Source organism: Epinephelus lanceolatus, chromosome 23 (assembly GCF_041903045.1).
Source record: "Epinephelus lanceolatus isolate andai-2023 chromosome 23, ASM4190304v1, whole genome shotgun sequence".
In the NCBI taxonomy this organism is placed as follows: Eukaryota; Metazoa; Chordata; class Actinopteri; order Perciformes; family Serranidae; genus Epinephelus; species Epinephelus lanceolatus.
This window is the reverse complement of record NC_135756.1, coordinates 22,734,030-22,760,539: the sequence shown is the minus strand read 5'-3', so window position 1 is coordinate 22,760,539 and position 26,510 is coordinate 22,734,030. Positions and strand designations below refer to the sequence as shown.

General features: G+C 42.4%; 1 protein-coding gene across 4 annotated transcripts in view; it reads right to left on the bottom strand.

The window, feature by feature from the left end:
- celsr1a (cadherin EGF LAG seven-pass G-type receptor 1a) overlaps positions 1-26,510 on the bottom strand; it is a 122,884-nt gene that overhangs the window by 3,572 nt on the left and 92,802 nt on the right. For 3 of the 4 annotated variants that reach the window (XM_078165002.1, XM_078165001.1, XM_078165004.1), the window contains 26 exons: positions 24,789-24,955; positions 24,457-24,642; positions 24,260-24,373; positions 24,005-24,179; positions 23,769-23,910; positions 21,554-21,674; positions 21,163-21,346; positions 19,598-19,699; positions 16,703-16,794; positions 15,683-15,892; positions 15,214-15,397; positions 14,924-15,067; positions 14,619-14,805; positions 13,971-14,138; positions 13,711-13,837; positions 13,420-13,620; positions 8,542-8,716; positions 7,578-7,690; positions 7,316-7,395; positions 6,922-7,048; positions 6,686-6,811; positions 6,430-6,566; positions 2,864-2,964; positions 2,599-2,742; positions 2,219-2,488; positions 1,763-2,138 (listed from right to left, as the gene is read on the bottom strand). In XM_078165002.1, coding sequence (XP_078021128.1) covers positions 1,763-2,138; positions 2,219-2,488; positions 2,599-2,742; positions 2,864-2,964; positions 6,430-6,566; positions 6,686-6,811; positions 6,922-7,048; positions 7,316-7,395; positions 7,578-7,690; positions 8,542-8,716; positions 13,420-13,620; positions 13,711-13,837; positions 13,971-14,138; positions 14,619-14,805; positions 14,924-15,067; positions 15,214-15,397; positions 15,683-15,892; positions 16,703-16,794; positions 19,598-19,699; positions 21,163-21,346; positions 21,554-21,674; positions 23,769-23,910; positions 24,005-24,179; positions 24,260-24,373; positions 24,457-24,642; positions 24,789-24,955 — 4,153 coding nt within the window. The remainder of the gene's footprint in view (positions 1-1,762; positions 2,139-2,218; positions 2,489-2,598; positions 2,743-2,863; positions 2,965-6,429; positions 6,567-6,685; positions 6,812-6,921; positions 7,049-7,315; positions 7,396-7,577; positions 7,691-8,541; positions 8,717-13,419; positions 13,621-13,710; positions 13,838-13,970; positions 14,139-14,618; positions 14,806-14,923; positions 15,068-15,213; positions 15,398-15,682; positions 15,893-16,702; positions 16,795-19,597; positions 19,700-21,162; positions 21,347-21,553; positions 21,675-23,768; positions 23,911-24,004; positions 24,180-24,259; positions 24,374-24,456; positions 24,643-24,788; positions 24,956-26,510) is intronic. The other variant, XM_078165003.1, reaches the window with a different exon arrangement.

Genomic DNA, 26,510 nt, shown 5'->3' with positions numbered 1-26,510 from the left:
AATCATGCTACCTGCAGCAGCCTGGTAGCTTAGCCTAGCATAAAGACTGTAAACAGGAAACAGCTAGCCTGGCTCTGTACAAAGGTAACACAATCTCATTAAGTAACACCTTATGTCTCATTTGTTTAGTTAAATTTATTTGCTCTATACAAAAGTAAAAATGGATGAACAGCAGAGCGAGGCTAACTGTATGCTCTGTTCTCTGGGAAACTGAGCTAAGCTAACCAGCCTCTGCCTGTAGCTAAATATTTACCGTACATATAAAAGAGTGATATCAATCTTCTTGTCTAACTCTCTGCAAAAAAGCAAACAACAGATTTCCCAAAATGTCAGAGTGTTCCTTTAACTCTGGATCCTGCACTCAAAGGAATTATTTGGTATATTTTGTCAGGTGTATGTATTTCAATTACATTTAAAATTTCCATCCAACTGAGTCTAACATAAAACCGACAAATACCATTTATGTAATTTAATCAAACTAAATAATCACGTGACTATTACGACATGCAAAATTCTGATGGAGGAGTGATGAATCCATATACTGCATGATTTGGAATATCATCAGAAAATTTTAAATCATGTTGGTTGACATCCACACATGATGAAGTAAAGTGATTTTTACCACAACTTCACCAATTTGCCCGGTGTGGACATGATCATCAAAACAAATGACCACATCCTCCAGACCTCTAATGTTACACGTCGAGCTGATGAAAGCGTACAAGGGTCAGGAGGACTCTGACTATTTTGTGTGCGGTTGGCTCCATGGCTGAAACAACTGCTTCGTTTTTGGTCGGGTGAGTAAATGTCTTCTACATTTCAACTCCACAAATGGATGCAACACTTTCAGGCCAACATTACTGGGTAACGTTACCGAACTCTAGGTATTATTTTCCACCTTATATGCCAACAGAGGTCAGATGAAACACTAGTAAAAATCTGAATTGTGGCTAAAAACATGGAAACATTGAAATTACATTCAACTCTAAGCATGTTTAACACAACGCTTCAGCATTAACGTTTGATAGTACTTGACGACATTCCTTCAGACTGAAGACAGATTTTTTTTCTTCCAGAGTTTCTCAGAGAGTTTTTTTTTACTTTTCCCTTTTGCATCCTAATATTTTCGGGACTTAAAGTGGCCTTTTTCCCCCCAGTTTGATTGAATGGAACAGCCGTAAATCACAGGCATTAGCGCAGTTGCCTGCCCTTCATCTGGTCAGCGCACAGATACATGACTTCAAATGCAAAGATGCTAATACTGTTGATAATTTCAGTGTGTTTCAAACATGATGACGGAGAATTTATTCAAAGTAATAAAAACATAAACTTCACGAAAGTAAATTACATTAATTCTATGAGCTTTCTAAATTCTCATAGTCCATTCATCTCAGTTTTATCTGATTTAATGGTAAATGGAATTTGTTGGTTTATATTAAAATTACTTGATTCAGATGGAAGGAAATTTCATATGTAAGTAACAGAAATATGTAAACCTGACAATCATTTCTTTGAGCGTATTATGATACATGCATTATTGCATTAGTTGACATTAAGGTCAACTGATACATACTGACTGTTCAAAGGTTTTTTCAAACTCTTTAAGTCACGATCAAACTGATCTTTAATCCTTTTCAAAGAGATTAAACATAATTAAATGACACTCATTCATTTGCTTTATATTATTGTTGATGTTATATGTTAATGATGCAAAGTAAAAACTTTTCATCGCTGCATGCTAACACTCTGGAGCGCTACTCACTCTGAGTCAGAATCGTTGCCTCCGTTAACCGTCCCTGACTTCAAGTGCATTGCCACCCCTCCGTTGGTCTCCCGGTAGATGCTCGCCGGTGGAGCCCCTGCAGGAATCTGCGGCCGCGTGGCGACAGGGGGCTTGATGAGGGAGCTGTTGTCATGGTTGCCGGGGCGACTGCCGTCGTTGGAGGCCAGTGAGGGCGGCCGGGATGAAGGGGTCATGATGTTGACGGAGGAGAGGGGCGGGGAGGAGGTGTTGTTGTTGTTGGGGGGAGGGGAGGTGATGGTGGGGGGGTTGTAGTCGCTCAGCTTCTCCCTCAGACGGTTCTTCATGTTCTTGTCCGTCAGCGGAGGAGGGTAGCTGATCTTGTTCTTTAAGATACCTGAGACAGACAGAGAGTTCAGCCCAGTGTAAATCACATCAGTCAATTCAGTTTCATTCAAAACAGTTCTCTTCTGTTACCTTTTCTCTGCTCTGGTTGGTGGTTGCTGTTGCTGTGAGGTTGGCTAGGTGGCGCCGCATCTCTGGCGTTACCAGCCGTTTGTTTGTCTCTCTCCGTGGGAGTCTCCCTCTCTCTTTCGCCGATGTGGTTGAGCTTATTTTCTGGATGCAGCTCTACATTCACCTTGGTCTCCACCCTCAGCCTCTGTGCCCCGCCTGGATCCTCGCTGTCACTGGCTGTGGTGGCCTCTGTGGGCCAGTAAGGCTTCACGTGATTGGACACTGAATCCACTAGACAGGAAAAGAAGACATATTAGGAGCAGCAATGATAGCAGACATTTCCAGTCAGCCTCAACATTTTAGTTGCAGGCTTCCTCATTTCAATAGGACCACCCATGTACCTTTAGGTGTGCTGTGAACAGGCTGCCTCTCGTTGTTCCACTTGGGCTTGACGTCGATGTCGTCATCCTCGCTGTCGGAGGAGTGGGAGGAGGCGTAGGAGGAGCTGTGTTCGTCGACTGACAGCTCGCTGTCTGAGTCAGAGTCTGATGGGGGACAAAGAGGAAGGGTAGAAAGATGAACCTCCATTAATAAAACAAAAAGATGTATGCATCTTTGTGCACAAGCTCGTGAGTGAGAGGTTTGACTTCATTTACAAAAACTCACCTTCTCCCTTGGTGCCGTTCCTGTGGAACAAAGGTCCGTCCAGATCTGTGTGTCCTTTAGCTGTTCCTGAGGAGACGCTGGGCTTCTGACCAGACTCCTCCCTTCGTAGATAAAGACAGATATAGGACGGAGGAATGGAGGAGAAGGACGGGGGAGTGAGGTAGAAATGGGAGTGGAAAAGAAAAGGTGGAGATTAAGAGGAGGCAGAGAGGGGGAAGCGCGGCGTCTCTGGAAGTTGATTCAAGCCCAAACTCGCGGTTTGAAACGAGTAACGTTCTACAGCTTGAACACCAGACTTCTCTTGTTACAAAACCTCTGCTGATGGATTCAACAAAGACTTAAACAAATATTAAATTGTGGTTTAGGTGTGTTTGCATCAGGGTAAACTTAATAAACTGGCTGCTTGATAGAAACGCCTACCACAGATAGATAAATGGAGGGTAATTTGAGACTTATTACTTAACCTGCAATAATCTCCTCTCCACCTGTGGCTTTTTATTCCACGTTGAGTCGAGATGTTTGCTGGAGGGGAAAACGCTATTGGAGACTCTCCTGATCTGAGGCTGATCTGAGAGAGACTTCTGGAAGCAGCTGAAGACGTGCCAAGTGCCACAGGGAAGAAGCATGTGTGTCTGTATTACATTCCCACTTCAACAGGTACAGTCCCATCTCTCTTACTTCCCAAGTCTCCTGCCCTTCTCTTCCCCCGTCTTCCCCCTCTTTCCTCCTCCCCTCTCTTTCTATTTCTCCCCCTTTGCCTCTCGCACAGGCAGCACGCCATCCCGCTTCCCCCTTCTGGCGTTTTTGCTCTCATTGACCCCATCGCGAGCTCGCGTTACCCAGATGACAGCTTTACGAGCCAAGGCGTACAGTCAGACCTAACCTTGATTCTGTAAAACTCTTTAAAGACACCAGTTATGTGTAACACCACTCCATGGCGATGAAAACATGCCTGTGATACACGCAAACACACAGATGTACAAGACGGGCGGGTGAGATTAACCTGGGATGAAATATCCAGGAAGAGCTGTAGCTCAAAATGTCAACTCTTTAGAGATGAATCAAGAATACGCTTGTCCTGATGCTCAAGTGCCCCATACTAATATTTAGTAAGTAAGAAAACATGTCGATCTACACATGCTAAAAAATATCCATTCGCGTAACGTTTTCATGAATATGAGTATATTTAAAACTTTCCAAAACATTGTCTTAATTTCAAACCCTTTCCAGGCCTGAAAATTGAAAATATGATTTCATACATTTTCCAGGAATTTCATGACCATGGGAACCTTGGGCATTGCTAATAATCAATGATATTACTGCTAGAAGATATTGTTAGTAGCTAAGAGAGCTAGTATGGAGCAGTGGACACAATGCTAGGCTATATATACCAGGCACACATGAACACTTGTGGTGTCTGCAGTATGATCACCTACCCTATTGAACTGTAGTAAGTAGAAAACAAGTAAAAACCTCGCTGAGAGTAAGGCAGTTTAATACAACAGCTTTCTGCTGGCTGGTTATGATGTTACTTTTTTGTTGAAAATGGTTGTATGCTATAGTCAAAATAAGAAAGACTTGTTGATTTATACATTTTAAAAATGCTATAAAAAAAAGCTAAGCTACATCATGTCTACCTGCTGTAATGTTTGGCTACATACGATAGCACATCATTTATCACATATATTTTCTATGCAGCAGAACGAATAACATTGGAAGCACGTTATACAGTGCAGTACAGCAGGCTCTTACATTTTACAGCATAAAATGTAAGAGCCTGCTGGTGTATAACTTGTCAAACTTCACAGTAGGCTCCATAGTGGATGCTAAAGAGTTAGCATGGAGCAGTGGACACGGTGCTATACATAACAGGTTTGCATAAAATATTTAAGTGTACACTATAGTATGTTCATCCTGCTCTTGAACTGTGATTATCACCCCATAAGCAAAAAAACAAGTTATAAATAGAGATCATATTGTGATGGGATCACACCAGCAGAGGTACTGATACACGACTTATAATAATGTGGGCCAAGGGCGTAAATTGGGGTGGTGCAATGGCCCCTTCCTTACTTCCAGCGCCCCTACAGCCTTCATTGTGATCTCAACTACACACCTGTAAAGTTTCTTGACTGCATCACAGTAGTGATACTTTTTGACTGAAAATCTATGCACTTCTGCACTGGCTACTATATTATTGACTTGAATTTACTGCTGGTTGTGTGTAAATCATTTAACAGCTTAGGGCCCAAATACATTTCTGACCCACTTCTTTGCTACCAACGCTCCAGGCCTCGCAGGTCATCGGAGCAGGTCAGCTACCTGCTCCCAGAGTCAGAACTAAACATGGTGAAGCTGCTTTTAGTTTTTATACCGGTCCACTGTTGGAACAAACTGATGGAAGAACTCAGATATGCACCAATGTTAACTACTTTAAAAACAGGGTAAAGACTTTAATGTTCATGACTGCTTTTGACTGAAATTCTATGTTTCATTTGCACTGAAACGGCACTTTATTTTGCCTTTTATGTGTTTTTTATTATCATTATTTCAAACTTTTTATTTTACACTCATTAATTCTTTCGAACTACGTCTTTTTTAGAATTATTTATGTAAAAACAAGTTTTGTGTACTTATATTTCTTATTCCTGTATCTTTTTGTTTAGTTGTCAGTATGTGAAGCCCCTTGAGCTGCCTCTGTGTATGAAATATGTTACATAAAGAAACTTTCCTTGCGTTAAACTTAAGCAGCTCTGCAATAAATCCTACCTTCACGAAGGTTATTGTTTACTTTCAGTGTATTTCTCTTATCTGTCAGTTCCAGTGCTTTGAAGCTGTGCCACATTAACATTAAATTATTAAAATGTATTCAGTGCGTCTCTGTACTCTGAAAGTTTGCTCTCTCATCTTCACTCCTCATATCATGACACTTGCAGTTCCACAAAACATGCATCAAGGCAGATTTGACATGATCAAAGCGAGCAGCTTAATCTATCAATACATACCAGACACAACAACATAACAGTGTGTATTCATAGTGTGGTGTGTTCTTTTGTCTTGGTGCATATCAGTGAGAGTTGATACGTCTTTTCCTATATGTGTGTTTTGGGTTTTGCAACCAAGCCATGCGCCATGCACTGGCAGATCTCATCATGATCCTTCATGCAAGCAGAGTTACTGTACAGTGCAGGTGCCATTCTGTGGCAGCATGCATGTGCAAAAGAAAAGAAAGAAACACCCTCAAAATGCAGATAAACTCAGCAATTTAACATATCTGTGCTTTGGCTGAGGCAGAGAATAAGGACAGCGTGACAGTGTGTGTGCACCTGTAAAGTGTGTGTCGATATATGCAGTATATATATCTTTAAATTAGGGGTTTGGGGTGTGTTAGTAAGTGTGAGACACTTGGTGCATCAGCAGACATGCAGGTAGGAGAACAAAGAAAGACAATATAAAGAAAGGTCTGAAGTGGACACACACACACACACCCACACACACACACACACACACACTTGTCATGCAGCAGTGTAGTAGAAGCAGCCATGCGGTCAGTGAGCGTGTTGTACCTGAGTGTGTAAGCCAGGTAGCTGCTGCGGCTCTTGGCTGACCTGAGCGTGCTATCCAGGGAGACGGTGGACTCGCCAATGCCTGAGCGGTACAGCGGGCCGTCCTCTGTGTACGTGTTGTTGCAGTTGAGAGAGCGCTGAGGATGGAGGGATGACAGGATAGAGGGAGAGGAGGAAAAACAAAACAATATATATGACTTTGTTTTGTCTGATGATTCTGATTCTGGGCCATATTAGTGTACATCTCTTCACTTACCGTGAGCAATGAGGCCCTTGTGGTGCTGGATTCGTCAGGTATGGTCTTCTTTCCTGTGAGGACGTTCTTGAGGTTTTTCCTCACCTCTTTGTTGAAGATGACGTGGAAGAAGAAAATGCAGACTCCCTGTGATGAACACCAAAGAGATGCATTATAAACAGGAGAGTGAGAAAGCATTGATGATGATGATTATCAGATAAAATCTGGTCTACGACAGTTTAGTCAGTCGCCATTACCTGCAGGCAGCTGAAGACAGCGAACAGGTAGTGGAAGGTCATTACGTCATTGTTGACCGCCATCAGACCGAGCATCCAGGTAGCGCAGATGAGTAGCAGAAGCAGGAAGGCCATCCGAAGAGCAGGACTGAGAAGGGAAGACGGACACAGTGTGGGATCATTTTGAGAAGGTGAAGGACGGACCCAAGGTGATATGTAAACTCATCTTCATTGGTCGACTACAAACATGACGTATCCTCTGAAACATGTCAGCATCTACATGCCAATTAGCCACTTAGCACAATCGTTACTGCTTTGCTGACAGCGGGATTAACAGGCGGCTCGCTCAGTGTGTGACGTGCACTTGTAGACCTTGAACTCAAATCATTGTGTTGCTGTTATGAATGTGACTTACATGGCTCCTGATTTCTCCATAGCCTTCTGCCTGCGACCACATGAAGCCTTCGCAGCCAGAATAAAGATCACTATGTTCACCTTTAGAGAGGGAGGAAGAGGGTTTGTGAACACAACACTTCATTCTTGTATATCTGACAGTTAACAGGACTATTTTTGGTACTTTATTTTGATATGCCTCATAATCTACAACTATATATTCAAGATCTAGACGGACAACAAGAACCAGTATATCCTGGGATCATTTTAAGTCATGCACGTACCAGAACGACTACAAAGATGGGTCCTGCGAAGCTCCAGATGAGTGTGTCATGGACAGAAAGCCAGCAGAAATCTGGGTTCCCATAACCTTGAGGGTCAAGACCGACTGCCAAACCTACACGCACACACACATAGAGCGAAAGCAAGAAATTAAAAACAAAAATCAGAGTAAAGAATGTTACAACTGTCTCTATGCCTTGTTTCTTCCTCCTTCCCTTGTCACACCTCTCCTCCTCCCTTCCACTTTCTGAGGGTGTGCCAAAATGCAAGCAGACACCCAAAATTTCCCACCAACTGCATTTCAGTTTCCCCGCTCTCACCTGAGTCACTCATCACTGTCATTTGTCATCCTCGTTCCTTCTCTGTTTGTCATCTTTGGATCTCTGTATGTTTTACTCTGCAACTCTATACGTCTCTCACACTCCGTCCCAATACAGATTCCACTCGAGGAAGCTTTGCTGGCATCCGATGGTGCCAAAACATGTCAGCACATCGCATAGCTTTTAATATATTACTGTAATCTCATCATACATCAAAGGGTTGTATAGTGAAGTAGGCGGTAAATGGCAGGCTTAAAAAGGTGGTGCTAATTGGAGGTAGTGGATGGTTGAAATTTTATGATGCAGTTATATGAAGAGAGACGATAAAAAATGGTGATAAAAACAAATCAACAAATTATTTATGAGTTTGCAGCATGTCAAGATGAATATCCCCAGCAACACACACACTTCTTCACCGCTACTGTTACGCTACTGTTTTTGTCTTCATTTGACATTTTGGGGACATCCACATAACATCCGCCTCTGAGGTTTTCCCCCCTAACTTTCCTCCTCTGTCTCTCGTTCAATCGTTTTCTCACGAGGATCACAGCGTCTTCAGACGAGACGAGTCGCAGCATGAATGCACCCTGACAATCTGCCATCTTCCACTGCTCTGCTTCCATGTGTGTGTGTGTGTGAGTCTCACCGGTGATAATAGCTGGTATGCCCCAGCCCATGGCATAGTAGAACCTCATGTGGCCGTGGTTGATGTTGCGCAGCTCTGTCAGCATGCGGTAGATGTGCAGCCCCTCCACGAACATCCAGGCAAAGGTGCACATGTAGAAGTAGTGGAGGAGGATGGCTATCACCGTGCACACGAACTGAAGAGAGATAAAACACAGAGAGAGACAGAAACAAGGGAAATAAATGAGTCTACATTTTAAGGGATTCATTTATTAATCATTTATTAGTTGCTTTTCTGAACTGTGCAACAGCAGATGTTAGAGAAAGGGGAATCGATCATATCTGACAGTACCCACTCCCTGCGCTTCGATTTTGCCCTCTGGTTCCCGCCTCAGACAACCATCAGTCAAAACTAACACATATAAATTGTCTTTCATACCGTCAGCCATTTTACCACTCAACTCTGTAAAGCACAGGTAGCATCAGCACGTCACCAACAATGCCAGTTTTGCCTTTTTGTTCTTTTCCTTGACTAATATTGTAACTTTTTTACTTCATATGTTCACTTTTTCACTCCTTTATTTATGCATTTATGTACGTGTGGTTACTATCTTGTATGTCCAGCCTCATGTTGTCTTTTTTTTAACTTATTTATTGCTACTGTGGCCCCTCTGGGACAAATAAAGGTCTTGAAAATGACAAAAAATCCAACCAAAAGCTACGTTCCAGCCTCTTAAATGTAAGTATATGCTGTTTTTCTAGGTTTTATATCATCGTAAATTAAATGTGTATAGATATTGGACTGTTGGTTGGACAAAACAAGCAATCTGAGGATGTCTTGTCAATCTCATGGAAATTGTGACGTACATTTTTGACAAATTTACACCATTTTATTGACAAAAAAAGTGATTAACAGCAATATTAGCGCCCCTACTCAAACTGTTTTTAATGACAAACTTCGTCAATTTATGTAAGACAGTAATGAGTCGACCTGCAGCCACACTGTAACCTCCTTCCCTCACTATTTCCATGTCTGCAGCTTTACCGGAGGAATGCAATGTGTCAGGGAATGTCCCAGCAGTTGAGTTACTGTATTTTAGTAATGCTGTGTATCGCCGTGGAGATCAGAGAGCAGGAGAGAGAGACTACTTTGACAGGGTAATAAATCATCCTGCAGATGGCCCTGGGTGCACACTGACAGCATTCCACAGTTGAGACACACACATACTGATGCACACCTAAGCACTAGATAGAAGACATGCACGCACACTAACTGCACTTATGAATTCAGAGATGGAAAAAACACAAGCTACATTACTATATTGAACTCATTATATTTTTTAATCGCTGTGCAGGTTTCTTCTTTAAAAAAAAGTGTTATAGTGGCAGATAAGGCAGCGTGTTGTTAGTCAGAGCTCATATCCCCCCCCATCCCAGTCAAAACACTGTGAGTCAGAACATTTCTACAAGAAGACAGGACTCCCACAAATTATCTTGAACTTGAAAACTTTCATGCCCCTAATCTTTTATCCAACATGGCTGGTTATTGGGCCCCTTTGCTTTTATATTTGGAAGCTTTTCAGTTATAAAAACTTCTGGTTTATCCAGATGTGGAGGGCATTGTTAGGAAGATTTTGTTCAAGGGTTCAAGAGTTGGTTTAAGTCAGTTCAGTATCAGTTTTTTGATGGGATGATGTGTTAACTGTTTTTTGCTAAGACCCACTGTTTGCTAAGACCCACTGTTTTTTGCTAAGACCCACTCAAAGATTGTTTGTGATAAATAGCTATGCAACCCGTCCCGAAATGACTTGACTTTAAACTCTGGTTACTTTCCATTGAGCCAAAATGTTTAACATCTGATTGACTGCTGGTGGTTGGCAGTTACCACTCACCACCGCGTTGGGACTGACAGTTGGGCCCGTTGATCTTGTGACGTCTTGTGTTAGACTGCAGACAGCTGGTTTAGCCAGACTAGTCAGATGTGACACATTCATTTTAAAGCAACAGTATATAACTTTTCAAAGAGGAAATAATAGTCTTCCTCACAAATGAAAAGGTAAACTCATGAGCAATAAAACGCACCACTGCTCGATTGATATAGTCAGCAGTTTTGCTGCTAGAGCCTTACTTAGTCTTGAATGTCCAGGGGTTTTTGGTTGTTGAATGATAGCTAATGTTAGCCAACTTTAGCTTGATATTGTTCTATAATGGACATTACTGAGCAGGTTTGGGGACTCTTCTCCACTTTTACTACTGTTTTGAAGACTTGAACCTGGACACATATATAGGGAGGGTTAAAAACCTCAGTATGGATCAAACAAAGTGCTGGCAAATAAGAAAATCTGATGGATTAGAAAGACAATGATGAATTAATATTAATTGTTGAGGCATTCATGTCACTTTCAGGTTTTAAAAAACTACTTGTCACATGTTCAGACTTTTTAAAATTTAGAACTACACAACATTTTATTTTGCTGACGCTTTTATCCAAATCAACTTTCAGCCATCTCGGCACAACCCCAAGAAGTGCAAGAACCGTGCAGGTAAATCAACGTCATCCAGTATGCTTGTCTAAACTCAGCATGTTGTTCGTCCACTGTTTAAATCTGTCTTTGTGTTTCACCAAAGCCTACCAAATGTCTCAGATTAAGAAGCCTCACGCAGGATTACCCGTCAATTAACAGATTAATGATGTTTTCTGTACCACAGACATGCGAGAGATTTATCAAGTGAAAACTAAGAAGTTGTTTTGGGAAACCTTTGCCAGTGCCTACCACCCTCAGGCCTGCTTCTGGAGACAGGTACCAGTCACAGCATGTCTCCGCTACTGGCACACAAAGGTGTGTGTGTGTGTATGTGTGTGTGTGTGTGTGTGTGTGTGTGCGCGTGCATGTGTGTGTGTGTGTGAGTCCGAATGTCTGTGTCAGCAGACTTCAAAGAATTCCTTTTGATCCTTTACAGTATGTCAATGCATGTGCACATGCACGGCTATAACTGTGACCTACCCAACTCCAAACTAGATTATTAATTAAACATAATCAGCTCATTAGATTTCTGACTCTTGTGCTATCTCAGGATATATATTACACCTTTTTCATTAGAGAGCTTTACAGTAACAAAGTTACATCCAGTAATACAATAAACTTGCAGGAGGTTATATTTGGAGGGGGCCTGGCAACCAGCACATTCCTGACTATGACAGTCATTAGTCGAGCATCAAAACACATAATCTGTCGAATAAAGACGGTCTCAGGAGGGCCTTGGCCCCTTAAACCCGATAAAGCCCCTGTCAACACCACGTTAGATGGCAGCCCGCAGGCAGAACAAATGTTGTACGATGCTCGGCAGTTTTTAATACAGTAAACACCGGTGAGAGACGACCTTATCCCATCTCAAGTTCCACCGTGCCACAAGCATAGGAGAAGTACACCTGGTGTGTCCCTGTATCATGCGCATTGTTTTCCATTTAAATCCTGAGGATATCAACTATGTTCCCCTCTCCTCCTGATTTATGATGATGCAGCATGAGCCCATTTGAACAAGAAATATTTCTGTAATGTAAAGACTTGGCTTGGGTGACTTCCTGTCCAAATGTCACAAGCGTTACAAGCCAGCAACAGCTGTTCAATCACCAACATACACTTTTAATGGCTGTGAAATCTCTTAAACCAGTGATACCCTGGCAAAGGAGCTTGTACCCCAGAGTTTAAATCTGAAATTATCAGGGGGACATGGAAAGGCTATGGAGGGGCTCAACTCAAATTATACTTAATAGAACACTATGTTGCATAAAACTATCTTGCAAATGCACAGAGTGGTCTGTAGATTATTTTGCTGATGCAAACTGAAAGTAAGATAAACAGTCGAAACTGTTATTAACTGCTGAAATAGTTAGCTAAAAGTGATTATAATCAGTAAAATAGCTAAACCTAATAGATGAACACTTTCATGGACAGTTTATAGCTAACTATATAAAGTGTTATTGTTGTAACTAACCTGCTGATATGCATAAGTTATTAATCGTCTGGCGTTTGTGGCAGTTACCAATTAGTTCCAGGTACTGAACGGGCCTGATTTGCATGTAGACACGTAAAACTGAGATGGCTTGCAATCAGATTCCTGACCTGGCTAACGCACGTCTAAAGCCCTATTCGGACGGGATTAGTCTAACATGGAGACATGAGGTAAAGTAATTATTACCAGGGATTTTAGTCCCGTCCGAACGCGCCATGTCCGTAATCATTACGGATAATGTCAGGAAAATTACGGCGACTTTTACCTTCTGTAAAACAGTCCGGAGAAAATACCTAGGGTAATATTAATCCCGTGCGAACGCGATCGTCTGTAAAAAATGTATGTAATTATTTTGTCTCGTCCTGTCTACAACCATTTTTTCACATTTACAACTAGTTTTCCGCATTTTATCGATGATGGAGGTGCTTGAAGAAGCATTCTGTGTCGTCGGCAGTCGTGATAGTGGACATTCTTCTGATGATCGCATAGCCTTACGTGGGAGACCATTAAAAAAGGTCGAGATGATAGAGTCCCGCTACACCTACCAGTAGGTTCAGAAAGCCCTCATCAGCCCATTAAATGACCATTATCAGTTTTCAGCGGAGGCAGTTTCGTACGTGGTTAGATTTTGGAAAAAAAAGATAATAGTTTTGGTTAACAACAGGTACGTTTGTTACTTAAAATAGTTCACTTAAAGTATTAGGTTGGCTACAAAAGAACACATTCGTAGCATGGCAGGTCAATAAAGGGCTACTTGAGTTGACAGGACTGTGGGGGTATGTTAGAAACCACGGCATTAAACAATGAGAAAACACTGCAGATACACAGCAAAATGTCTCCACTGTACATGCTCTGTATTTTCTGAGGGCTAAAAAAATACACTCACCGGGTTGTCAGTCTGGTTGATGCCGAGCAGGAAGACGAGCTCAGAGAAGAAGAGCGCTGCTACCAGGTTCCGGTGGATGGCGTGGAGGTTGGAGCGGAGCCGGCGCAAGAGGCACAGCAAGATGAAGGTGATGAGGAGGAGGAACAGGGAGACTGACACCGTGGTGTAGGTGACGATCTTCAGGGGGAGAACATCACCATGCTGTAGAGACATCAAGTCAGGAGTCAATAACAAGGCAAGTGGCAGAATATAGCAAGATCAGTTGGATGTTTCACAACTTTTCTGTGATACCTCTCGCTTGGAGATGTCCATGAGCACAGCGAAACTGGTCATGTGGTTACACTGACAGCTAATGTGGCTGTTGTTCCTGTTGAGCACCTCACAGCCTTTAGCAGACCAGCCGCCCGTACCTCCGACCCTAAACACACACACACACAACAGATGAAACGAAAAAATAAAGACATCATAAATGCTGTTTTGTATCTGCACACGTTACTCTGGATCCTGATACCCTTGGGCATGCATTTGTGTGTGTGCGAAGTCCAACTCACGCGATGGAGTGATTCCAGAAGACGCACACAGGTTTGGTTCTCTCCTCCGTCTCCAGCATGGTGTACTCCAAGGTGATGGGGGGATCCAGGACGGGAGGAAGGGGTGGACCCTCACTGTGCACCGTGGCGCTCACGATGGCTGTGTTGATCACTGGACGGTTGGGGATCCTGGAGAGATGCAAGAAAACACCATTAGACTGTATTTGAATCACTGACCTACAGTTTTCAGTTACTTTTTATGGCTCATGTACAGTAGATGATACCATAACAGTCCCAAACCTTATTTACATTTGGTCATATTTCTTTTTATACTTTTGTTAAGTTCTTATCTTATCTTCGAAACATACCACTCCCTGACTCAGTTACTATGCAGAATCTTACAGACCTATGCAGGCACCGATAAGGTGGTTACTTCAAACACACCTATAATAAATATTATGACATGTATTAACAGTAAAGATGAAAAATTTTCATGTGACGCAAGGTTTCTTCTAACATTTACAGAATATGAAGAATTGTATACACACTGGTGACAACAGTTTAGATGGTGTGTGGGCTCTTTTTTCCATCCTTTCAGGCCTGGTGTGCAACGTCATAATTTAATTCTCGCCAAGTGCCTGAGAAAGTTCTTTAAGTTTAACTGTCTACCTCAGACTCCTGCGGTCAGGGTCGTATCTCTCCGGGAGGAGCTTCCCCAGTGATTTATACACTATCACCACAGCAACTGGCAGAGGGGCGGCTGGCTCAAGATGGCGCCGTCTCCTATCGGACACAGTGTGCTCCTCCTCCTCCTGTGGGGCATCCGTCTGAGTCGGAGGGGCAGGGGTGGGCTTTGCTGGGAGGGGATAAGAGATAAAATTGACAGACTTAGACTGGAGTTGTGTATTGTCACACATTTTAAACTCTTGCAGCATAGAAAGGAACAAATGGGGAGATTCTGCCAGTGTTCCTACCTTTGTGGCCCTGAGTGTGGAGGTTGAACTGGGGGAAGTGGACGGAGGACCCAAGCTCTCTTGAGTAAGCCTCGTCGATGTCCTGGAACCGAGGCAACGTCGCCCTCTCCGGGTCCGACACATCCAGGTAGTCCACGGTTAGAACTAGGGAGACAGAAGCAAATAATGAGGATGATATCTCAGTCCTTGTCCCCTCAGTTTTCCAAACTATCTGTAAGAGTGTAGACAGCGACTCATATGTGATCATGTGTCCTAGTTACACACAGTGTGATCACAGATTGTCCACTCACTCATGTTGTCAGTGACGATGGTGAAGGGTTTCAGGTAGGTTTTCCTGACGTTCTGTGCCAGGGTGTTGGCATACTCCTCGAAGTTGCGGAGCAGATGGGCGGTGCCACCTTCAGTCTTCTGGATCTGATCCCAGTGCTCCTTGGTGTCAGGATCTAGGATGGCGCTACCTGCTCGCACCAGGTTCTGGAAAAATACAAAATTAAGACTGAAACATTTCATGGTATATGATTTTAGAATAAATGTCGTAAATGCATCATCAGTGAGAGCAGTAGTATAGCAATGGTTTAAGTATTGGATTACTACAGTGATGGATCAAGTTGCTCTCCCAGTAAGAATGAACCAGTGGAGGGCAGTGTGCCCCCAGTGCTCCCAGTACTATAGACTAGCTTCACTAAATTAAAGTCTTAAGATCTTTTCTTATAATTTTCTAAGAGCTGATCTGTACATCCTGTTAGTTTTCTCCTCTACCTCATTGAACTCTGAGTCCCTCATGGCGGTGAGGTCGAACCCCGCCTGCCGGCTCTCGTACTGCAGCACGTGATTCAGCAGCTGGGCGGCCGTTTTCACGTCGTTGCCGTAGTAATGCTCCGTGTTGTTGGTGGCACTATGAAGCATACGCACAATGGTCTTGGAGCGCTCACTGTCCATCCTTGAACTGTTGCGCCGCAGGTCCTCATTCTGGAGGAATGGAGGGTTGAGGGACGGAAAGAAAACAAGCAGGTCAAGGCAAAGCCAAGCTGAGTGGGCGCGATGAAACATAATAGAAATTGGTCAATCCCGGGATTAGTGCGGCTTTGTAGAGGTTCACGCCTCGAGTATTAGGTTCAGGTTCAAACACAATAGGTGCAATACTTGTTTAAATCTCTCCTCAACTTCATCCTCTGAAATTACACTTTGGTGACTCATCAGTTCCCTGACGACACAGTATTTTAAAAATAACTGCCAATAATCATTATGGCTATGGCTAAGAAAGACGAATGCAGTGTACTCTCCATCACAAGGTCACAACAGTCTGATGAAAGCTTCAGATTTAAAATAGCACTGGTGAGGAATTAAAAACATGTCAAATATTACTTTAAAAAAGAGCTTTAGCTTCAAAATCATCTATGTAATGTAACCAAAGTGTTTTAGGTGTAACACATATTTACTCCTTTGATTCAAGTCAAACCTTAAAAATGATCTACGAGCAAATATTATGGATGCAAGGTGAAAACCTGGATACATATCGTCCACCTTAAGATGCACTTTCATATTTGAAATGACCATGGCATGTATGTGTTACCATGTCCATACAAGCACACCTCCTTCCTAAACAATCAAACAGTGCTAGAAGCCAAGCACCAGGCAGACAATAGTGAGCAGCCAAGAAAAAGACAACGAGGCCCTTGTATTAAATCGAATGGAAATTGCATCATGGCACACTTTGTGATATCGGCAGATATCAAATTGCTACCCAAAGAATCGATAAAACATTGTACTTGTACTCACCATTTTCTTCAGATGGGAGAAGGTGGCGGTGGTGCAGTTGAAGAGCTCAGGCAACAACCAGCCCTTTTCGTTACAGTGGCGGATGGCAGTACCTGTAAGTATACAGAAACTTAAATTACGTGTCTGGCAACTTTCACAGATATCTGAACATATTTTGGTGACTTATAGGCACAATAAAACAACTCTTTGTACCAATATCAGAAAGATATTGTGATTTTTTTTGCCCCAGGTTTACCCTCTCAGGCTGTATACAGGCTGCCCTACCTTATGGGGCTGCGTCCCAATTCTATACTAACAAGTTATTTAGCATGCTTAAACCATATGTGAGATTTTTGGTAACAATTTACTTGAAGGTATCTACATAAGGATGACATGACACTGTCATGAACCTGTCATGAACATTATGTACATGTCATAAACGTTTATGACTGCTGTCACTAAGTGTCATTCGGTTTTTGTAATGACGTAGTAGTAGCAGTAGATGTAGTTGACATTGTCTGGGTTGTCTTGATTACGACAACTTGACATTAAACAAAGTGACATTACCAGAAGTTGTCTTTGTAATGACAAGTTGACATTAAATTTGTTTGGGATGTCGTTATAATGACAACTTGACATTAACCAGGATGACATTACCAGAAGACGTCTTTGTCATAACAACTTGACATTAACAAGAAATGCACCTCTTTTTGTGTTTATGACAAGGTGACATGATGACTGATACAAAGACGTCTTCTGGTAATGTCATCCTGGTTAATGTCAAGTTGTCATAATAACGACATCCCAAACAAATTTAATGTCAACTTGTCATGACAAAGACAACTTCTGATAATGTCACTTTGATTAATGTCAAGTTGTCATAATCAAGACAACCCAAACAATGTCAATGTCATTACAGAAACCGAATGACACTTTGTGACAGCAGTCATAAACGTTTATGACATGTACATAATGTTTATGACAACTTCATGACAGTGTCATGTCACCCTTATGTAGATACCTTCAAGTGTTATCAGATTTTTTAGTGTCCGAAACCTTAGTATGAAACCAACAGTACGTGAATTTCATACTATTTAGTGTGAAATATTACAGTATGCAATCACTGGACACTGCATAAATATCCCAAAAGGTAATTCAGTAGAGGGCAATGTTAATAACAGAGAACGACCAAGACTGCTCTGTTATGTCATGTTATGTGGACCCGAGGAAGAGTAGTCGTCACTGTAGTAACAACTGATGGGGATCCTGAGTAAAGAAAGACTGTCAGTAACACTTCAGTTTAAGTTAAAGTATGTAAGAACATTTTGTAATTGCCGATATAGCTGAGGCTGGCACAAGTACATGGCTGCACTCATATTGGGTGTGTAGTGCATAGTATGCGATTTCAGAGACATAATTGGCTAAGGATGTTCCAGCTGTATGTAGCCAGAATGGAATACTTAAAGACAATACTCAGGGCTAAAAATGATAAAAGGATCTAGCAGCTACATTTTTCAGAGTTTAAAAAAAAATCTATTCAATCTCTATTTCTATTTAGAGGTCCTAAAAACCTAGAAGTCAGGCAAAATAAGATCCTGACTGCTCTAAAATGTAAAATCCATCGTGTCTTAGTGGATTAAATATCTGAAACCATACAATACTGACTTGTTCCAGTCTGATTCAGTTTGAGAAAAGACTTCATCCAAATGCAAAGTGTCTTCAAATGCTATTGTTGCAAAGGAAGAAGAAATGGCTGAAGGAGGTGCCAGTTGGAGCTGAGAGATGGCGACGAGCGGTGTTAGCAAATAAGTTCCCAAATGAGTCTGGGGAGACAATAATGGGGTTGCCATGGTGACGGCAGTAACCACGGGGGTAACCAGGAAAGTGACAGTGCTTTACTGAGGGGCAGGTCAGTGAACTGGAGTCTTGAGTTCACATCCACTGTCTCCCTCCTTCTCTCATATACACACACACAGCTGGAGGAGGAGGAGGAGGAGGGGTATTACCGTCAGCGCTTAGTGTACCTGGTGTTTTTCCAAAAGTCTCTACAGACAAACCTGTACACGATTGGCTGATGAGAAAACTATGCTGGATTAACAGACCAATCAGAGAGCCTTATGGCTGTGTTTTTAAGCTTCATAGAGAGTGTGTGTGCTTATATGTCTTAAAATACATTAACACACAAACACATAGCCACCCATGCAGCTTAATCTGACTGCTGTTGCTCAATAACTGTGAATCTGTTGGCAGAGAGACTGGCGGGTGTTCTTTTTGAAAGCGAGACTGGGGAACTTTTTCCGCAGTTCTAAAAACATGAGAACCCCCCTTTTATATTCTGTCGACAAAGCAAGAACTAGGAACAGTCATAGTTCTTAGGCCACATTTTCGAGGGACTTTTTAGCTCCATTTTCAGAGTAAAAGAGGGATTTTCAGAGTAAACCTTAGCTTCCAAAAACGGCCATACCAGACCAAGTCACACTGTAGGGGCCAAACTCCTGAGTGTATTTTATGTAACAAGGGTGCGTTTTATTGTGTATAAATTTAACTTTCCGACTAAGATGGTGTATTTCTTTTTTCGAAAGTGTACCCCAGTTGATCCAGATGTAAGTGTAAGTTCATTGGTCAAACACATGAGCCAATGCAGGCTGGTGGGAGGAAGCCGGAGTACCCTGAGAAAACCCATGCTGACACACTAACCGAAAAAGTGGGAACAATTAGCCTGCCTCTCTCTGAAGGTAATAAAATGTGGAACTAGACCGTCAACACATTTTTCCCCAAATTTACCCAGAATCGTATGATAAAACTTTACAAGCAGTGACCTGCAACTAGACGGACCACACACTGTTTTGACTCCATCCAGAGCTCATTTATTTCTCCACTTTGCTTTTGTCATCAGAGGGATTTAGAAGCACTCACCAACTGATCCTTTGGGACAGTTCATGGCAGCAGGGCGTCCAAATTTGGTCTTTGGCCACCAGATGCCTGCATCAAATGCCTTGGGACAGCCCTCGTACACCACTGTGGAGAAAAGGCAAACAACAAAAGAAGGGTTACATGTGAGTATGGTTTAAAACCTGAGGCTGGCTTTTGTGTGTCAGGCAGGTGTTGGAACCCAAAAATTGGTCACTTAAATTATCTCTTGAAGAAGTGCATCATAAACTGAAGCTGGACCACCTGAACGTTTATAGGTAAATGTTTCACCTTATGAAACAGCCAGACAGACCAGCACAGTGACATAAATTGAGCCTGCAGAGCAATTTCACAAGCCATGAGACATCATTTATTCCAGCAATTCTTGGTTAATAGATCTCCAGGACAAACCAAGCTGGGACCTGCAGACTTGTTGGCTTGTTTGTGGCTCAGTTCAGTTGCACACGGCTTCTAATCTCTCAGCATTTCATTTACTCTTACGTGCTACTACGACAGACTTCATAACCAGGATAAGACTTTTATTTTGATAGTATTTTTTGTTTTTAGATCATACTTGCCCTTTCTTTAAGGATCGCTTCAACAAAAACACAAGACGTTCTGTCATGACTAAAGGCCGTGGTGACATCGACCGCTGTGTTTGGCGCACAGCTGACAGATCGGTATGAGGCCTGCCATGGATGGTCACATCTCAGTGACCTGAAGGACATAACTAAAGAAACCTCTTGCTTGTTTCATTCCTCCAACTTGTCTCCCACACTCCCTGCATCAGAATTTATTTGATCGTTTCTGTGTGGAAAAAACGTCTCAAATCCTCTTAATTAAAAATTAACAACACAGGATTGGGAACCATCTTGTCATCTAGAGCTCCATTAACAGTCCAAACACATTCTGAGACTTTGAAGAGCGTCTCATTGGGTCAAACAGTGAACACATTGACATTCATGTTCTGTTCATGGGACTTTGTGGTTTTGTCATCTATTCATCTCTACTGTATTGTGCGTGTGCAGTCCCACTGCCAAGTCCGCTCAGCAGCCAGACTTGCCTCTTCTGCTTGACTGGGTGTCGACAAAGACGTGCAGTTAGCTCAACTGCAGCACCAGCAGATGTGAGCAACAATATTTGTCTCCTTTTGACACTTCATCGATTCATCCGGGATCACTCTGTGAAACTGAATGTTTAAAGGAATAATACACCCAACTTCTGAGTTTGTTTTTCATTGCTGTCCTTGTCATGAACACTTCAAACTATTTTTTTATTGAGGCGAGTTTCACTTGTCTTTGACAGGACTTTATTGTTAGTTTGGATATGAGTGAATTAGTCTATTAAATGTATGGAAAAATTAGCTCTTTTCCAGGACTAATTTATTACTGCTATTAGTAAATATGTAGAAAAATTATAAAATATTTTTTCACTCCTTTTTTCAAGCTTCAGAACTATTGTTTAAAACTTTCGTCTCTCAATTTTCTGAGGTTTTTTTTTTCCGTAATATTACAATCTGCCACTAGAAAAAAACATCACATAAATCAGGAAAGATCAAGATGCTGTTATACCTTCGCATCCAGTAGGAGTGACCTCAGCGTAGGGGTTATCACAGCGGTTACACTGACGGCCGATGACTCCTCCTTTACAAGGGCACTGCCCAGTGATGGCGTCGCAGGTTCGAGACTCGGAGCCAACAGAGAAACACTCGCAGGGGTAGCAAGTGTCCTCACCTTCTGGTCGAAAGTGGTTTTCCTGCAGGAGGAGGAGAAGACATAGATAAATAAAATTGTATTTAAATTTAGATATTTAGGTGTGGTATTCATGCACCTTTAAAGTCATTTTAAAGTGAGTCTGTGTCCTTGTTTCTGGCCACTGTGGTCACAAGAAATAACAACAAACAAATAAATACTTTCATATTTCCTATCAATTTTGGAAATGTTAAGTAATGTATGTTCTTACCTTGCAGCGACACTCTCCAGTGGTCTTGTTGCAGTCTTTATGAAATCCCCTGCTCGTATCACAGTTACAGGGTCCACACACGGGACTGCCCCACCATCCTTGAGGGCACGGCTTCTCCACTCTGTCATCAAAGACAATGACGTATTAATTAAAGCACATATGATTATGTTTTTATAATAACAATGTATCAAATGAGACGGCAACGATGTATAAGAAGCCGAAAAAATCAGTTAATATGAGTTTAAAGCTCAGACATTTAAAAGGACCAGTGCACGTGTAACAGCTCCAGTTCTTATGGAAACAAATAAAAGTGCAGCATCACACAAAGCAAAGTGATGGTTGATCACATTTTGAAAGGTTACTGACATGATAGCAGCTAAAACAATATACTACAAATCTGATAGTTGCCTATATGTTAAGTTTATCTCCAACAAAACACTCCTTGTCGCCTTGAATCTAGAATAAACTTCCTCCACGCTTTCAAGTCGGTGAATCAGGTGTGACTCACTTATTCAAACCCACACAGACTCCCTTTCTCGCTCAAGAGATGCAATCTCCGCCTGAGCGCTGTGATCTGATAGGGGACGAGCGGCAGCATGAGGGCAGTGGTGACTAAACGCCTATGGGGGATCAGTCAGGCGTGGAGGGGGAATCCCACATCCTGCTTAGGACGGGACGTGAGGCGTGTCATAGGGGTCGGAGTTCAGAGGGAAATGGCTGCTCCTCAATCGGGGCTGGCTAATTCACGTGCCCTTGTAGACAATGCTGACAGTGCAGAACCAACATACCTCTTCCTGCTTCTATATACCGACTTTACAGTTTCACCTAACAGTTTGATTATTTCTTTTTGATGTCCGATCTTTCCTCTTTCTCTCCCTCACACACACACACACACACACACACACTATCGAGCTCAGATTACTGGCTAATAAAGCTGCTCTGAAAGACTCAGGACGTTGGCAACATTACAGAAAGAGCAAGAGCCTAACATAACTGAGGGAGATTAGTGCGCTTTGTGTCTGTGGGAGGCAAAGTCCATTTTTAGTCTGCTTCATTTTTAACATCTGGATACAAAAGACTGTGTTGGAGGGAGCTTTAGGCGTGCAACGCTCTCTGAAATGCAGCTAGAAATGCAATCTGTGAAAGTGCATCTTTTTGAATTGTTTGTATTAGCTGGAGAACAGACAAGATCATAGAGAGACTGAGCCTACATCAGCCTCTAACGCCAGGTTCACACTGGAGAACAACATGCTGTGATATGTCAACTGTCACACAAGCACTAGCCTGGCTGTTTACACTAGAAGTGCATTTCTCTGTGTTGGTCAACAAGCGATTCTGCTCCTTTGCCCTTTTCTAATCACACATAGAGATCTGTTTGTGTGTCTCCTCGTCTCTCTCAATCTCTGTTTACACACAACTGACAATATGTGGATAATATAATATTTGCTCGCAGCTCACAGACAAAATAGACCAGACGCCAAAACTATTGTGTGAATATTACACTACGTGCTACTGGGTCAACTTCGTCAGTACCTCTGTTGCTTTATGGCACAATAAGGTGCAATCAGAGTTTCTCCAAATGACAGGTTGTGGGTAACATAAATGCTTCTCAAACACAGATAGCCCCCTTGTTATGATAGCTTTATTGGTAGTTTAATAAATGTCTCGTGGGTGTGGTTTGGAGAGGCCATTGAGCTGAGCGGGCACACCACGAGGGAGACGCCGGAGGCAAGACATTCTGAAGACAAAAGAGACTGAGAAAGCACTTGACACCGCAAATTATCCGTGGAAATACACATTCCTTCCAAGCAACTACGAAGAAGAGCTGGTTGGCCGACCTGGTCCAAGTGAGCCAGTCGCAACAAGCAAAAGCAGTGGCCTGGCGGTGAGTCAACCAGACACACTCCCCCCAGATAGGGAAGGTCACATGTCTCACGTCTAATGCAACACATAAGGAGAGGCACTAAGTTTGCTAAGCTTGCTAGCCTTAGTTGATGACGTTTTACGAGCCAGGTTTAGCAAAGCAGTGCAACAGCCCTTTTACAGACTGAACAGTGCTCAACACTTTTGAGATATTGATTGATGCTTCAGAAAATCCAACATGTTGAAAAATGTGGCCTCACTGAACACAAGTGTAAAAGCACAACTCAAGTTAACTGTCCTCTGGGGATATACATACATATAGATACATAAACCGAGAGGGAGGGGACCTTACTTGTTTTCACAGTACTGGCCATAGTGGTTCTGTCCACATTCACAGGTATAGCCATGTGACGAACTCGGTTTGCGAACGCAGGTGGAAACGTGCTCACAGGGGTTGAGCTGGCAAGCATCCACACACTCCTTACCAAAGTAACCTACAAGACACAGAGGAAATAGCGAGGAATGACACTAAAACTTTACTTTATAGAGTTTAATTGGAGTGTATGTGTTTGTGCACGTTTATATTACCTGGGTCACAGATACAGGTGTGTGTGCTCCAGTCATCGCTGCAGTGGCTGTTCTCGGGGCAGATGTTGGAGTCGCAGGGATCAGCCAGGTCGCAGCCGTCTTCCACGCGGATCTTCAGGCCCTGAGCCATGTTTACGTTGGCCACGTTGGTGGACGTCTCGCCCATACGCACACCCTGATGGAGGGCACACATTAATGATGAAGGGGGAAACCGAAGTGGCTAAGTGGTTGAGGAAAGGTTGAAAATGCACATACCTGTATGCAGCCAACAAATCCTCTGCTGACATGGTTGTCGTCTCCAGGCAGACCTCCTACATGAAGAGTTTGCAGCTTCAATCCTGGGAGGTCATTTCCAATCTCCACCGACTTCTGCTCGAAAACACGAAATTGAAAGTGAGATTTTTTTACTCAAAAACTTCTTTTTTTTTAGTTGTGATGAAATTATCTCGTACCTGATACATGTCGTAGTCCAGGGACACAGAAACCATGTATTTAATGTCCTTCCCGTCTTTAACGCTTCTCAGCTCTACCAGCAGGTGGTGCCACTCTCCGTCATTGACCCGAACTTGGGAAAATCTCAGTGAGGCCACAAGCTGCTGCTTCAGCAACACCTCCATATAGACCTGCTGCTCACTCACCTGGATGGTGGGAAAGATTGAGAAATCCAATGACAAGACTGCAGTTTCAGGGGCACAACCTACAGTTAATTTACAGGTAATTTCATTATACACTGATGACGATGACATTTTTGTTGATAATAAATTAACAATGTGCTGCATCTCACCATGAGGTTGATGGTGGAGTATTGTCCAGCATTGGCCTGCATCAGAGTGCCAGCAGGCTGCCTGGTGCGGAACATGAGGCCCATGTACCAAGGAACAGCGATGGTAATGTCCGTATCGCTCCATGAGACCAGCGCCTGGCCGTCAAAGAACTGAGGAGATGGCATAACTGGACAGGGACAAGACACAAGGAAGAGTAAAGGAACAACATGGTTAGTTTTTAGCATTTTGAGGATAACTGAAGAGCAAAGAAAAAAGGATCAGGTGAGAAACATGTTTGGGAGCTAAGATTTCAGGGTATTCTCACACCGCTTGAATTGAGCACAAGGCTGCAGAGGTTGTCAACAGGATGTCTGCTACTTGCCCTCAAAGAATGACAGATCATTGGTCAGTGGGATTCTGTAACACCCTAATGAGCTTACATAGCCTACCTAAATACAAGGGATGCTGAATCATTGCATTTAAACTTATGTAGGTGTCCCTCTGCCGCAAACAAAGCTAAAGGTTTCAGAGTTTCTGTATGAGTAAAGTGCCGATTGAGCAACCATGCCCAACACAATTATCCTCCTCAGTGCGGTGAAACAGAAAGTAAAACAATGAGGAGAGACAACAAGGAGCATCAATGTTATCATAACATGATGCAAGGTTTATGCGAAAAGTGGTGAGACAAATGCTCCCAGTATTTGATTTTTTTAAACTGTCATTATACTGAAGAGTTACATTTTAATGTAAAGTCTATCACTTTCAAATAAAAGCAATAAAACTTCAAAGTACAGAGTGACTTCAGAATTAATAGTTTGGTTGCTGTACTGAAACATGATATGCAGCTGGTTACAATCACTTTTTTCCATTTCATTTCATTTAATATGATAAGTCACAATTACTACTTCATGTTCCAGGATTACTTCACAGTAATTCTTCAACAAACATTCAATGTCTGGAGACATTCAGAAAATCCTTGTACAGTCCTACAGACATGACACGTACTACAGTATATAAGCTCCTGTAGATGTTGAGAGAGAGAGAGAGATCAAGAAACATCCACACACACACACACACACACACACACACACAGATGTACATACCCCCACACACACAGAGGGTCCACCTTTCAGCACAACATACAAAGTGTTTCCTCCTGTATAATCTACAGCATAAACCCTGTATGTTCTCGGTCCCCCAGGGCACATATTTCAACAGAAGCATTCACAAACACACACACATACACAAGCTGTAATTATGAGACAAAGCACATATTTGTTCCTACAATGGCTTTAGTCTGACTACTTTACCAAAGCTTAGTCATATAAAAAGTTACAAAAAATTCTGCCACTCCTCATTTCTGATTAACTTCATTAAGACTCAGGTCTAAAGAATAAAACAGACAGAGTCTACAGCCATGCCAGTGGCTCTGTGAGGCTACACTACACGACGCAAAGGTGTTTTAAGCTAACTGTGAACACGTTAGCATGTTCCATCAGTGTGCTAACATGCTCACAGTGAAAATGCTAACATTTTGGTGTTTGGCAGGTAACATTTACTGGGTTTATCAATTACTTTAGCCTGTTAGCACGCTAACAATAGCTAATTAGCGCTAAACACAAAGTACTGCTGTGGCTGGCACAAATGTTATTAATTTTGCAGGAAATTTTAACCTGACCATGTTGCTGGACAATTAATTAGGTAATTAATTAATGAATTGATGAATTAATTCAAAGTCAGAG